General features: G+C 31.9%; 1 protein-coding gene across 1 annotated transcript; it reads left to right on the forward strand.

The window, feature by feature from the left end:
- The first annotated feature begins 2,889 nt into the window (after positions 1-2,889).
- LOC131164109 (protein RGF1 INDUCIBLE TRANSCRIPTION FACTOR 1-like) lies at positions 2,890-5,255 on the forward strand. Its single transcript, XM_058121074.1, has 4 exons — positions 2,890-3,267; positions 3,440-3,637; positions 4,156-4,371; positions 4,714-5,255. Exons 1-4 carry the CDS (start codon positions 3,265-3,267, stop codon positions 4,942-4,944), a joined length of 648 nt encoding a protein of 215 aa, XP_057977057.1. The 5' UTR covers positions 2,890-3,264; the 3' UTR covers positions 4,945-5,255.
- The last annotated feature ends 7,508 nt before the right edge of the window (positions 5,256-12,763 follow it).

Genomic DNA, 12,763 nt, shown 5'->3' on the forward strand with positions numbered 1-12,763 from the left:
ATGTTGGACCAATTTGACACGTGTCTAACATCTAAAATGCATGCATATGAATAAGTGGAGGGGAAAATTGCCCCTACGGGCATAGAGCGGTGAAAATGCATCAGCACGTAAGAAAGAGTATCGGGAGTTCAATTCTAAATAGATGCACTCACAGAGCGAGCGGTACCCGTGGATGGTGAGAATTTACTCTGTTAGCCAGCGGGGACCGTGAATGGTGAGAGTTCGCTCTGTGAGCCAGCGGGGACCGTGGATGGTGAGAGTTTTCTGTGAGCTAGCGAGGATCGTGAATGGTAATAGAGATGTGTCCCGGGGGTCGGGTTAGCCGAACGTCCAACTGATGCATGGAAGTCGTATCCGCATTCTGAACTTTACCTGATCAGCGAGACCTAGGGGGAGGACACTGATCCGTAGGTTTGGTGCCGTACCAGAGGGTCCAAAGGGCTTGTTGGTGGCTGGAGTTCCTATGTAATCAAAAAAAGTGGAGGGAAAGATCTACTGTATAATTTCCTATATAATTGGTGGGTTTCAAATCTTACGTGGAGAAACTTTTCATTATTTATCTATTAACTTGTTTCCATATATTGTGCAAGTAAAATCTATTTTTTCTACTAACTACATATTGGGTACATGAGAATGGAGTCGAACCAAATTTATCACTCGATTTCATCATACTTTCCATTCAAATTTACATTCTGTTAATTTTCTACTAACTACATATTGGGTACATGGCATAAGTTGATTTTACTTGGAAGAAAAGTACTATAAAACTAACTTATATAGTGTCCCGTTCCATCCTTACTTTTCTCTTACCCTAGGTTTTGAAAAAATATCAAAAGAATGAAAGGAAATAAAAAAAAATATTCATTTTTCAAATTTAGTTAACAAAGAAAAATAAAAAATAAATAAAACAGACAAAAAAATCGATAAATAATATTTTGATTTTATATATCATAAACATTTGATTGAGTGTTTTCTTAAATTTTAACTACATTACATAAATATCTATTTTTAACAATATTTTATATAAAAATGCAATTAAAATACAATAATTTTCCTTTATTTTCCTTTTTTCAAACGTCGTTCTTAATCTAAGTGGCGTCCATTATTATTTCAAGTTATAGTGTCATCTTCTTCTTCTTTTTAATGTTTGAAACTAAAATCAAACCAACAAATACAACTAATCTCATATTCACTTTATTTTCTTTTCTTGTTGATTTAAACTTGAGACTTCTATATAATACCTAATTTTTAGCCAAAAAAATGTGTGTGTGCGCGCGCGTGCGCAGGAGACAGAGTTAATAGATAAATATTTGAATTAATAAACAATAGAACATAGGCAAATTATTTAAGCATGAGGAGGGATGGAATCTAGGAGAAGGGGATCCCAAGGCAACATGATTAGGGCTATGCATCCTTTATTCAACATTTTTATGTCCCCAACCCCAAGCCCTGCCCTATGCCTACCTACATTAATGCTATGTGAGCTGGTTTTTTACGACGCTGCCTCCCACCTTATTCATAACTCCATGTTCCCTCTAGCCTCACGGGCATTCAAAATTTAGGGTACATATGCCACTCTAGCTTCTTCATTTTTACATGTGAATTCATATGCCATGCTTTACCCAATTTGGTGCTAAATCTCTTCAATTTGTGAAAAAAGAAGAACTCAAAAACCATTTTGCCTTAATTTACTTACTAAGTTGAACAAAAAAATTTTAAGAAAAAAGGGACTTTTTACAATAATGGGGTTCAAAAGTTTTCAAAACTCGACTTATTCCCTTACAGCAAACTCCCTGAAATTTTTTTTGTTACCAACAATGAGATAAAATTAAAACGTGCCTTTGAAAAAACACAGAAGGAGTTATAATATACAAATTATTTTTACGAAGAAATAAGATAAGAAGAACTTAAGATTGTATCTGTATTAAAGATTTATGATTCCTTTGGATTAAGAATTTTATTTGAGAAAAGGAAAGGAAAGGGAAGGAAAATTATAACTCACTTTCTCTTATATTTATGTTGTTTATTAAATGCTATCAAAAAAAGAAAGCTTGTTTTAACATGACTAAGAATTAAGAAAAATTAGATCTTAATGATAAGTAGAATTAAAATTTTGTTCATAAATTTGGTATATTTTTTATTTTTTTATTTTTTATTTTCCTTGATAACCAAACATGAAAATGTGAATTTTTTGATATTTATCTTTCCTTTATTTGCTAATTTCTGAGTTCCGAATCGAGCCTTGAGAAATTAACGAAATTATTTTCAACTGTATTTTCTTTCAATAGTAAATATATATTATATAAAATAAAACATTGCTCTAATAAAATCAAATTATCAAATATTAATAATATGTAAAACTAAAATGACGTTGATTATTTTTTTATTTATAATTTATTTTTAGTATTTTTATTGATAATTATGTGGGAAACATGTGGTTTATTCTCTTATATTTCATTCACTCTTTAATTATTTTTCAAATTTAAAATAGTGAAGGAGAGATTTCTTAATATTAATTAGCGCAAAATGGGGGTCACAAGTTAATATTATAAATATTCATCCATGGGTGATAGCAATTGAATGCCTCACTTTCATTGCAACTTTATGGATGCCCAAGCCTTGATGGCTTCTTTTTCTAGATGCCCATCCCCAATAATAACAATAATAATATATATTTTTATTAAAAAAAAATAGGGAGAATATATAATTATTGAACTTGATGATCATGAGGGGTGAGTTTTTAATTATTAAAAAAAATTAAACTTTAAAAGTGTAAGCATGCAAATCTAAATATTAAATACCTATTTATTTATTTAATGAATAAAAAAAGAACTTTGTATTACTAAGAAATAAATAAATGGAAGTGAAGGAAAATTTGAAAAGACCCAATAAGAATATGAAAAGGAAAGAAAATAAAAAGGAAAGAAGGAGATTAGTTCCTTGAGGGCAACGTTTCTCTGGTCCGGGTCCGGATCTGGGTTCTCAGTTAGGTTCGGAGCTAGCCTCGGATGAAGACTTTGTGCGGATAAGAAGGACTCCATAACTCTTCTTACGCCATCGGCCACCACCACTTCTACAAGAACCCCTCTTTCCTCTGCCCACAACGCCTCCATTCCTAAAGCTTAAACTCCCCAATATCTCCCTCTCCATCTCTGCGCGCTCAGTCTGAAATAACTGAACCGAGTACCAATCTGGTTTTTCAAACTGGCGATCGATAATCAGGAGACGACTGTCCGGGAAATCAAGCCCAAGAGCAGGAGAATCATGGTGAGAACTTCGGTATTTTTTCTTCAATCATTTGCATTGATTTCCGCCATTGTTTTGTGTTGGTTTTTATTGGGGTTTCTACGGTTTTTGGTGTTGGACTACTCTATGGGCGATGGGTTTGTCGTTTTCTGATTTGGGCTTCTGTTTTTTCGTTTTTGTTGGACGAGAACAGGGAGCCGGAGGGCCTGATGACGAGGACCACAGGTGGCCGCCGTGGTTGAAACCCTTGCTGCGGGAGAGCTTCTTTGTTCAATGCAAGTTACATGCCGATTCCCACAAGAGTGAATGCAATATGTATTGCTTGGACTGCATGAACGGCGCTCTCTGTTCTCTCTGCCTCGCCTACCACAAGGATCATCGTTCTATTCAGGTTCGTGTGATCCTGTCATTTCATCAAAATTTTGCATCTGGATTTGGTTATTCTTGTCTCATTTTCTTTCTAAAAGAAGTTGTTTAATCCCTCTGTTTTCGTCTATTTTTGGGATTGTTTTGGGAATTGGGTCTTCTACATTCTGTTTCCTTCTCTTCTTTCTCTTACTGAACGCGGAATCATCACGCTTTCCCCCCCTCCCCGCCCCCCCCGGGCGGCACAAGTAGGTTTATTGCTATAGTTTTCTTCGTTGACCCACGAGAGTATTCACTATTCACCCGTAAGAGTTTTTTCCTCTGCTCTTCTTTCTTGACTTCAAAAGCCATTGTTTCCGCACACGCTGCCTCTGTTTTCTATTCTTCACATTTTAAAGTAATTTTTCAATACGGAGTTGCCCTGTTTTCCCGGCCTGACGGCGAAAACCCGTTCGATTTGAAGTTTGCACAGGGTTTTAATTTTCCACAGAAAATTGTCATAATTTCTGATTAAAAACTCTCCTTTTTTACTGTTCTCGGCAGATACGTCGATCATCATACCACGATGTGATTAGGGTTAATGAAATTCAGAAGGTGCTTGACATCAGTGGAGTTCAAACATACATCATCAACAGCGCCAGAGTAGTCTTCCTCAACGAACGCCCACAGCCGAGGCCCGGCAAAGGCGTCACGAACACCTGTGAAGTCTGCGAGCGCAGCCTCCTCGATTCCTTCCGATTCTGTTCTCTTGGTTGCAAGGTGAGCCAATGCCCTGAAAATCAATTCCTCCTCATTCTCGATCGATTTTTTTTTTTCAATTAGCATGAAATTAATGTCAGAGATTTCAATTCGTATTTGGGTGTTTGATTATTTAATGGGCGATGATGATCATTGGAATTATCAATTCCACATTTTTTATTTTTGGGGGCTCAATTCAATGATTGTACCGATGTAAATTTCAATTAACATGTCCGACTTCTTCAAAGATTTTTGAGGGGAAAATTTGAATTGGGTTTTTGCCTTTTGGTGATACTCTCATTACTACTTTCAAAGAATGCAATAATCATGCTGCGATTCTTATTAATATTCTGTGAATCGCAGATTGTCGGAACGTCGAAAAATTTCCCGAAGAACAAGCAAGCGCCGCCGCCATCGGCGTCGGACTCGGAGGAGTCGTACAGCAGTAGGTGCAGCTACGGCCGGCAGAAGACCAAAGTCCAGAGCTTCACTCCGTCGACCCCTCCCCCAACCGTGGTAAATTACAGAACGGCCAAGCGAAGAAAGGGTATTCCCCATAGAGCCCCACTTGGAGGCCTTATCATAGAGTATTAGCAAGCTAGTACTGCTATTAGTGTTAATTACCGTCATGCCCCACGCATACAATGTAGCTATCAGAAACACCCCCCCACGGCCCCACCGCCCAATACTCGAGCCTTCTTGGCGAACTGAAGAGGCCGGTACCGGGACGGGGCTTTTCCGTACATAAGACGCCAAATAGATGATAGGAATGTGAAATAAGACGAAGCATAAGGGTTTAGAGTGATATTATACTTAAGTTTTGGGTGAAAATGTAAATACTGTTTTTTGTGGCACAGAAGACAATGTCTAGATATGGTATGAAATAATGGACTTGCTATTGTGTATGTGCAGTGTTACTTTCCATTTTTAGCCTTTGTGAACTGGTTCGGATAACATCCAATCAATGGGCTCCAAGGCTGCCGACTTGGGCTAAACGTTAAAGTCGGCTGCGTCGGATGACCGACGTGTCGATGACTCATTGGATGGAGGAAAGATGGTTGTCTTGTTTTGCGGACCCGTAAAGTGGGTTAGCATAGCCGCCATTGATGGGCGGATGTCTGGGGTTGAGTGGAATAAGGCCCAAAGTGGAGTTTGTGGTCGAGCAGCGGGATGACCGTAGGATCGTCTTTGGACGGTGAGAAGGTGGTGGATGCTTTTATGAGTTTTTCATTTGGTACAAATTTAAATGGTTCGTAACTTCGATATGGTACATGCACGTGTATGATAGTCGTTCTTGTTCTCTCGATTAGGACCGTTCATTGTTCGGAAAAATGTAGAGTTCCGCATTTTGGAGCCGCCGTAACAAAATTCTTTCTTCACAAAATTCTACATTTGGTTGCCGCCTCGTGCGTTTTTTATGTGAGGGCGTTTGGAGCTTAATTAATTAAGACAATAATTGACAAAAAAAAAATAGAGTTTTTTGCCCTAGTTTTTAACATTTTAAAGTATTATTGGTAATTTTTAAAATATTAATCACATTTTATATATTAAAAGATAATTTTGTCTTTTAATTTTAATGAAATGAAGATTTTTTTTTTTCACTTGCAAAGTAAAAAAAAAAAGATAAATTTTATTACCTAATATATAATAAAATAAATGTGAAAGTTCAATGATATTTTTTATAATGCCAAGGTATACCAAAAATGACGACTCGCAAAAAAAGTAATTTTGGAGTTTTGAAAATAAAAATAGAAGAAGCACGGTGGCGATTACTAGAAAAACAAAATTTATCTATAAATAAAGCAGTTGACTTGTTACTAAAAAAGTAAATTTTTATCAATAAAATTATTTTTTTTTTAAGTCGTAAATAATTAAGGTTACGCTTAGTTTTCAAAATGTCTGTTCTTAAAAATAGATTAGTTTTAGTATGTTAGTTATAATTATTTATATAAATTATGTTACTATAAAATAAATAATAATATAAAATATTCGTAAATCTATAATAAAGAACATACAAGGAGTGACTATTCCTAAATTAAATCATGGCGATATTTATTTTTTTTTTTTTACATGTTGAATGAAATAAGTAGGAATATATAAGAATAATTATTAATTCCCTTAATTCTCAAAATTTAAATTATATTATATCCTATTCTAATGAATAGTTATTCCACCGAATCAAATGTGATGTAAGATTGCATGTTATACCGATTCTTGCATGCTATTTACCCCAAATAGAAAAAATTTTATTAAGAAAAATTTTTCGTTTTTAAATACTCCAAACAGAGGTATTCTATAATATTTATCAAACATGTCACTCTAATAATAGGAATACACGAATTCCATAGAAGTGTTAGATTTGAATTTGTATTGAATTTTGACAAGATATAATAGAAAATTTCATTGATATTTATCAAAATCCATCCAAATTAAAATTTAAAGTTTGAAATTCATGCACTTAAATACAACTTAAGAGGTGATTAACTTAAACCTAATTAAGGATTAGCAGAGGGTAAAGAAATATTCAGTTAAGGATTACATGTGTGCATTGATCAATTTATAAGTAGACATTGAAAGGTTACATAAAATGGAGACATACTTACATGAAAAATATTAATGTCGAAAAAATGGTCGTTTTTTGTAAATCCTATATTTTATTTTCGTTCCACATAAAATTTTTCTTAAATCAAACATAAATTTGACATTTACTTTTGATCAATCAAAATTTATGCTCATTGGTATTTTATGTGAATAGTCACAATCCTTACTAAACCAAAAATTTTAGTCTATCACAAAAATGGTCCTCGTTGCTTTGCTCTTTAAGTCTCATCAAAGAGTGTGATTGTTCTTAATGAGAGAGAGAGAGAGAGAGAGAGAGGGTCAAAGGATGTGGACAGCAAGTCTAGGCTCTCATTGTAAAGAAATACTTTTATGTAGTATTTGGAATCATTAATCTCAAATTTTGGATTTGAGTTTGTCTAAATTTTTTAAAAAAAAAATTACTGTATTTTTTTATATATTGTATTTTATTTAATTCTAAACAAATATAAATTTAAGGTATAAATTTCATGTTTTCAAATATAAAATTAAGAATTGGAATAATTCTTCCACTCCCCCCCCCCCCCCGCCCCCAAAAAATCTTTGTGATCCACTAAAATGGTATAACTTAAAGTGTTAATTACACTTTGTAATTTGATAAATTTCAATTTTCAATTTTCAAATCTTATGCACAAAAACTTTTCTTTACTCATCTTTCTTTTCATATGCACGTGCTCACTACCTTACACGCAAGATATGGCAGGCCCATAAATTTTTGTCACCAAGGACAAAAAAATATATAAATAAAAATAAATATTTTTTTCTTATTTTCCGATACAAATAATAAAAATGTATACATGTAAATTTAATTCCAGTAATAATTATTTCAAATAAAATTATTTATCAAAAAACTCAATTTTTTTGTATATTTATTGTCTTTAAAAATAAAAATAAATGAATTTTTTTTTAATTTTCATCAAACTAATTGATTAAATATTAATAAAATTATTAGAGACAGTTTCATGATAGTTGTTTTCTATTTTCAATTTTCTAAAAAAAAAGTATAAATATTATTTTTAAATTTTTCAATATTTATCATAAATTTTTGTAAAATTAATTTTTTTTGTTATTTTTAAATTTTTCTATATAAAGTGTTAGAAATCAAGCGAAAGAATTAGGTGTTTTTGTAATTTTTTAAAAACATAAAAATAAAAATGATTTCTTACAACTGAATAAATCTATCAACAACAATTGTCCCTTGAGATGTACTTATACTTAAATCTCAATATTAATAAACCAAAATGATCTATAAGGAAAAGTCAAATGAAAAGTTCGACCCTAATTTTAAACATCTTAGTCGATACTAGTTCTATTAAAAAACAATTGCCCCTTGAGATGCACTTTGCACTTGAATCCCAATATTAGTAGACTGAAAATATCACTAAGGAAGATTTATACTAACTTAAACATTGAATGGTTATTAATTTTTGGAATTTTGTCTCCAGTAATCCCAGTCCTTTATCTTGCAATATTCCCAATAATTCTTTCATGGACCAATTCATATTCTTGAGTCATAATCAACATCAACAAAAATTTTAGTCTATCATAAAAAAAGACCTAGTTGCTTTGTGATTGTTCTTAATGAGAGAGAGAGAGAGAGAGAGAGAGTCAAAGGATGTGGACTCGCTCTTCAAGTCTAGGCTCTCATTGTAAAGAAATATTTTTATGTAGTATTTGGGATCATTAATCTCAAAATTTGGATTTGAATTTGTCTAAATTTTTAAAAAAAATTACTGTATTTTATATATATTTTATTTTATTTAATTCTAGACAATTTATGGTATAAATTTCATGTTTTCAAATATAAAATTAAGAATTGGAATAATTCTTCCATGTGAATCAGCCCATTAAATAAGTTACATAGTTTCATCAAACTAATTGATTAAAAAATTTAATTAAATTATTAGAGACTGTTTCATGACATGCTAAAAATAGTTGTTTTCTATTTTCAATTTTCTTAAAAAAAGTATAAATATTATTTTTTAAAATTTTCAATATTTATCATAAAATTTTTTAAAATTAATTTTTTTGTTATTTTTAAATTTTTCTATATAAAATGTCAGAAATCAAGCGGAAGAATGAGGTGTTTTTATAATTTTTTAAAAACATAAAAATAAAAATGATTTCTTACAACTGAAGAAATCTTAATATTTTATTTTTTTAATTCATTAGAAATTCATTAAATTTGGACTAACTATTTATCTTTTATTTAATTTTTTTTATATTCTCTCTTAAAATTTAAATAAAATTTTTTTTAAAAAATAATTTATTAATTTTACCATTAAAATGTATACTACTAAAAACATCAAATCTAAATACTCAAATGTTAAAAAAGGCGTATACAAAGCATAATACAAACGAAGGTGTTTAATGCATGAATGAAACAACGGTACCAAATAAATAAATAAAAATTAAAAAGCTTTTTGGGGAAAGAAAAAAAAAAAAAATTTTTATTTTACCGGCCAAGTAGTAGAAAGGGACATGCTCCAGGCGGAGTCCAGGGGAGCTGCCAAGCGGGACACGTGGGGTAGTCTTCACCGGTTTTGCCGGTGAGTCTTTCGATGTCCTAGAAGAGAGTGACCGGGAAAAGTCAGATACGTGCCCAACTTGTCATGGCAGTCTAGTCATGTGCCTAACATTAATTAATTTTAATATATATAAGTGTGTTCCGCAACACGCCACGCGGCTCACACGTCATCACTACTTGTCCACATATAATCCTCATCCGCTTGAACATTCGCTCCAATTGTGCGTAGAATGTACCGAGTGGGGACGGTCGCAATTATGGGCCCCACAATTAATCAATAGGACAGTGTTTGGATATGAATAATAACCATGATAATTACTAGAGTAACGTACACGGGTTTGAAAATGTGACACATTTTCAAAAATATCATAAATTTTCTTTAGAATTTACCAAAATGATATAAATATCTCATCCAAAAACTTATCTTCTTATAAAATACAATAGGAAGTTTATATTTTTTTTGATAAATCTTAGGAAAGATGTCTAAACTTTTTAAAATTTTAGGAAAGATTCCTGAAATTTTTTAGACTTGAGGGAAGGTCATTTGCCTTTTTATAAAATCTGAGGAAATGATAGTATTTTTTATGCTAATTATTTTTTATTTAGATTTAGATTGTTGCTAATTAAAAAATTTAAAAATTAAAATAATTTTAATAAAATGAATAATGTAATTTAAAATAAAGGATAATATAAATAGGCTAGGTCCTGTTTTTCAACCTAAACCACAAGCATACTGTAGGGTCCATTTCTTTTATGGGTGTATTTAGATGTATGAGACTTTTATTGTTATTCATTGTGTTCGATTTGTTTTTTAACATTTGTTGACGTTTGTAATAGGTGTGGTTGGATAAATATAGTCTTGTCTTATGATTGCAGAGACTTTGAATTTGAATTTGTATTGAATTTGAATAAAATGTAATATGACATTGAATTAAAATTTGTCCAAATCTATCTAATTCGAAATCCATGATCCTAGATGTAACCCTAGAAACATTCCAATTGCTAGAACTTTAGACTTAATTTTATACACAAAGCTAATCTTGAATAGTGAAAGTAAGGAGTATGGAATATAAGACGAGTTATGTTCCATTTATGTAATTTAGGTTCAGTGTACTTCTAATATATTTAAAAAATATAAAGAAATGGTCATGATGAAGTAAATAAAGTACTCTATTTTAATGCGTCATTATTAAAAAGTTATGGTATCGATACTAATGTAGGTGTTTTATTCCTCTTTATATTCTCTAAATTTTTTAAAAAATTTACTAGTAAGATGACTTGTGTCTAGTTGAAGACATATTAAACAAATTGATGATTAGAGAAAGAAAAATATATCGCAAAATTTTACACTTCCATTGATAAACTTTTTACCATTTTGTGGGAGAGAGAGATTAATTATCTTTTACATGCTCTAACTACTACCTCTAACAATAAATATGTGCTAGAAAAAAAATAATAATATGAACTTAGTACTTTTATATACAAATAAGTTTTATATTCAAATTTTGAGAATAAAAGGATTAAGAGATGAGATATTTTACATTACATAATTCAGACAAAGTAAGGTTTCTATTGAACCAAAAGTATAAAAAAGAAATAATATATGTAAATATGTACCCCTAACCATCTATCATATTACAAAATACCCTTCCTAAACTTTTAAAGGTGTTGCTGTAAAAAATTGGTTGGATTAACCGGATCGACCACAATCTTGGTCATCTACTAAGAATTAAGAAAAAATGGTTTGGAGGACTTGGGGTGTACTTCAAGAGATTACTCTGATGCCTAAGGAATATATAAAGATTGAGTTATTAAAACAATAATAATAGATGAGAGTGAGATGTCTTACCTTTTCCCAGAGTACCCCTGTTATAGTTGTTAGAGACATGCCTTCATTAAGTTTGGTATTTAATGGTCAATTATTTAGATGGTGGGGGTTATATTTTGATTTCAGGATATTTATTGGGGAAAATAACTATGGTGCTATGATTTTTGCCTTTATTTAGTACTCTATTGATCTTGTTATTGTTGAGGGCAACCTATTATTATTTTTGAAAAGTAAGGTGTATTCCTAAGAGGGGAGTGAATTGGGTTCTTAAAATTTTCTTTGAAACCTCTTTGTTTTATGAGTTCCTTTAGTTAAGAGTTAATCCAACAAATTAATATTTAGCAATCACACAATTACAATGATATTGATTTGCAATCTCACAAGTCCAACCAACAATCCTTTTGAATATGTCAATCAAATCAACAAGGTAAGTTTGATTTCACAATATGAAACAAAATAAAAAATTTCAGTAAGTTTCCAAAATTCAGATTTTGATATCAAATAAGTTACTTAAATTTAATCAATAAGTTAATGAGTTTTGATATTTATCAATCAACGTATTCCTTTAAGGTTTCCGCAAATTTTGATATTTATCAATCAATGTACTCCCTTTAAGGTTTTCACAAACTTTGATATTTATCAATCAACATACTCCCTTTAAGGTTTCCGCAATTCCTAAAAACTAATTAATTTTCAGCAAATAAGTAAGCATCCATGTATTTTATGTATGCAAAAAATTAAAGAGGTTTAGGGAAGAGAAATACATCAAGATTTTACAAGGTTCGGCTATACCCACCTAAGTCTTCGCCTTAGGTAAATCACCCAAGGATTTCACTATACCGCTCCCTTAATCGGGCAGAGCAAATCGTTTATACGCTCCTTCAAGTATGTAGTAACCCGAACCCAAAAAATAAAAGAAAAATAAATAAAATAAAAGGAAAATAAATAAAGGAAAGAGAAAAAAAGAAATTGGTGAAGGACGGGGCAAAATCGTTGATGGTTTGGGGAACCCCAAACAAAATCGTCGTTGGTTTCCTCCAAAAAGGCTCACGGGATTCTCTAGCTCAGGTTTTCCGTCAACGGTTTCAAGATGGCTAGAAAAACCGTTGATAGTTAAGTCTTCTGAGGGCATTTTAAGAGCCAAATCGTCAATGGTTTCGTTAAGCACAGAAAAAGCGTCGACGGTTTCCTGCAGGGCAGCTCTCCTATAAATAGAAGTTCACTCTTTTTTTTTTGGAAAAAATATTTCCTCTCTCTCTCTCTCTCTCTCTCTCTCTCTCTCTCTTATCCCTTACGTGACTCTCTCTCCTTTCTACACGCACCCAAAGCTACCTTCGCTCTCGGATCACCTCTCTCCTCTCTTGGGTGGCTGGATCAGTTTTAGCGGCGAGTGCAAAAAGCTAGGGTTTCACTTTCCTGTTCATTTCAAGTATAAAAGTCGTGTATATATAAGTATGATT

The sequence above is a fragment of the Malania oleifera genome, chromosome 9, assembly GCF_029873635.1.
Source record: "Malania oleifera isolate guangnan ecotype guangnan chromosome 9, ASM2987363v1, whole genome shotgun sequence".
Lineage (NCBI taxonomy): Eukaryota > Viridiplantae > Streptophyta > Magnoliopsida > Santalales > Ximeniaceae > Malania > Malania oleifera.

Coding starts and splice junctions, on each gene's coding strand:
- LOC131164109 (XM_058121074.1), top strand. Junction 3,638..4,155: donor AGGATCATCGTTCTATTCAG/GTTCGTGTGATC, acceptor TGTTCTCGGCAG/ATACGTCGATCATCATACCA. Junction 4,372..4,713: donor TCTGTTCTCTTGGTTGCAAG/GTGAGCCAATGC, acceptor TGTGAATCGCAG/ATTGTCGGAACGTCGAAAAA.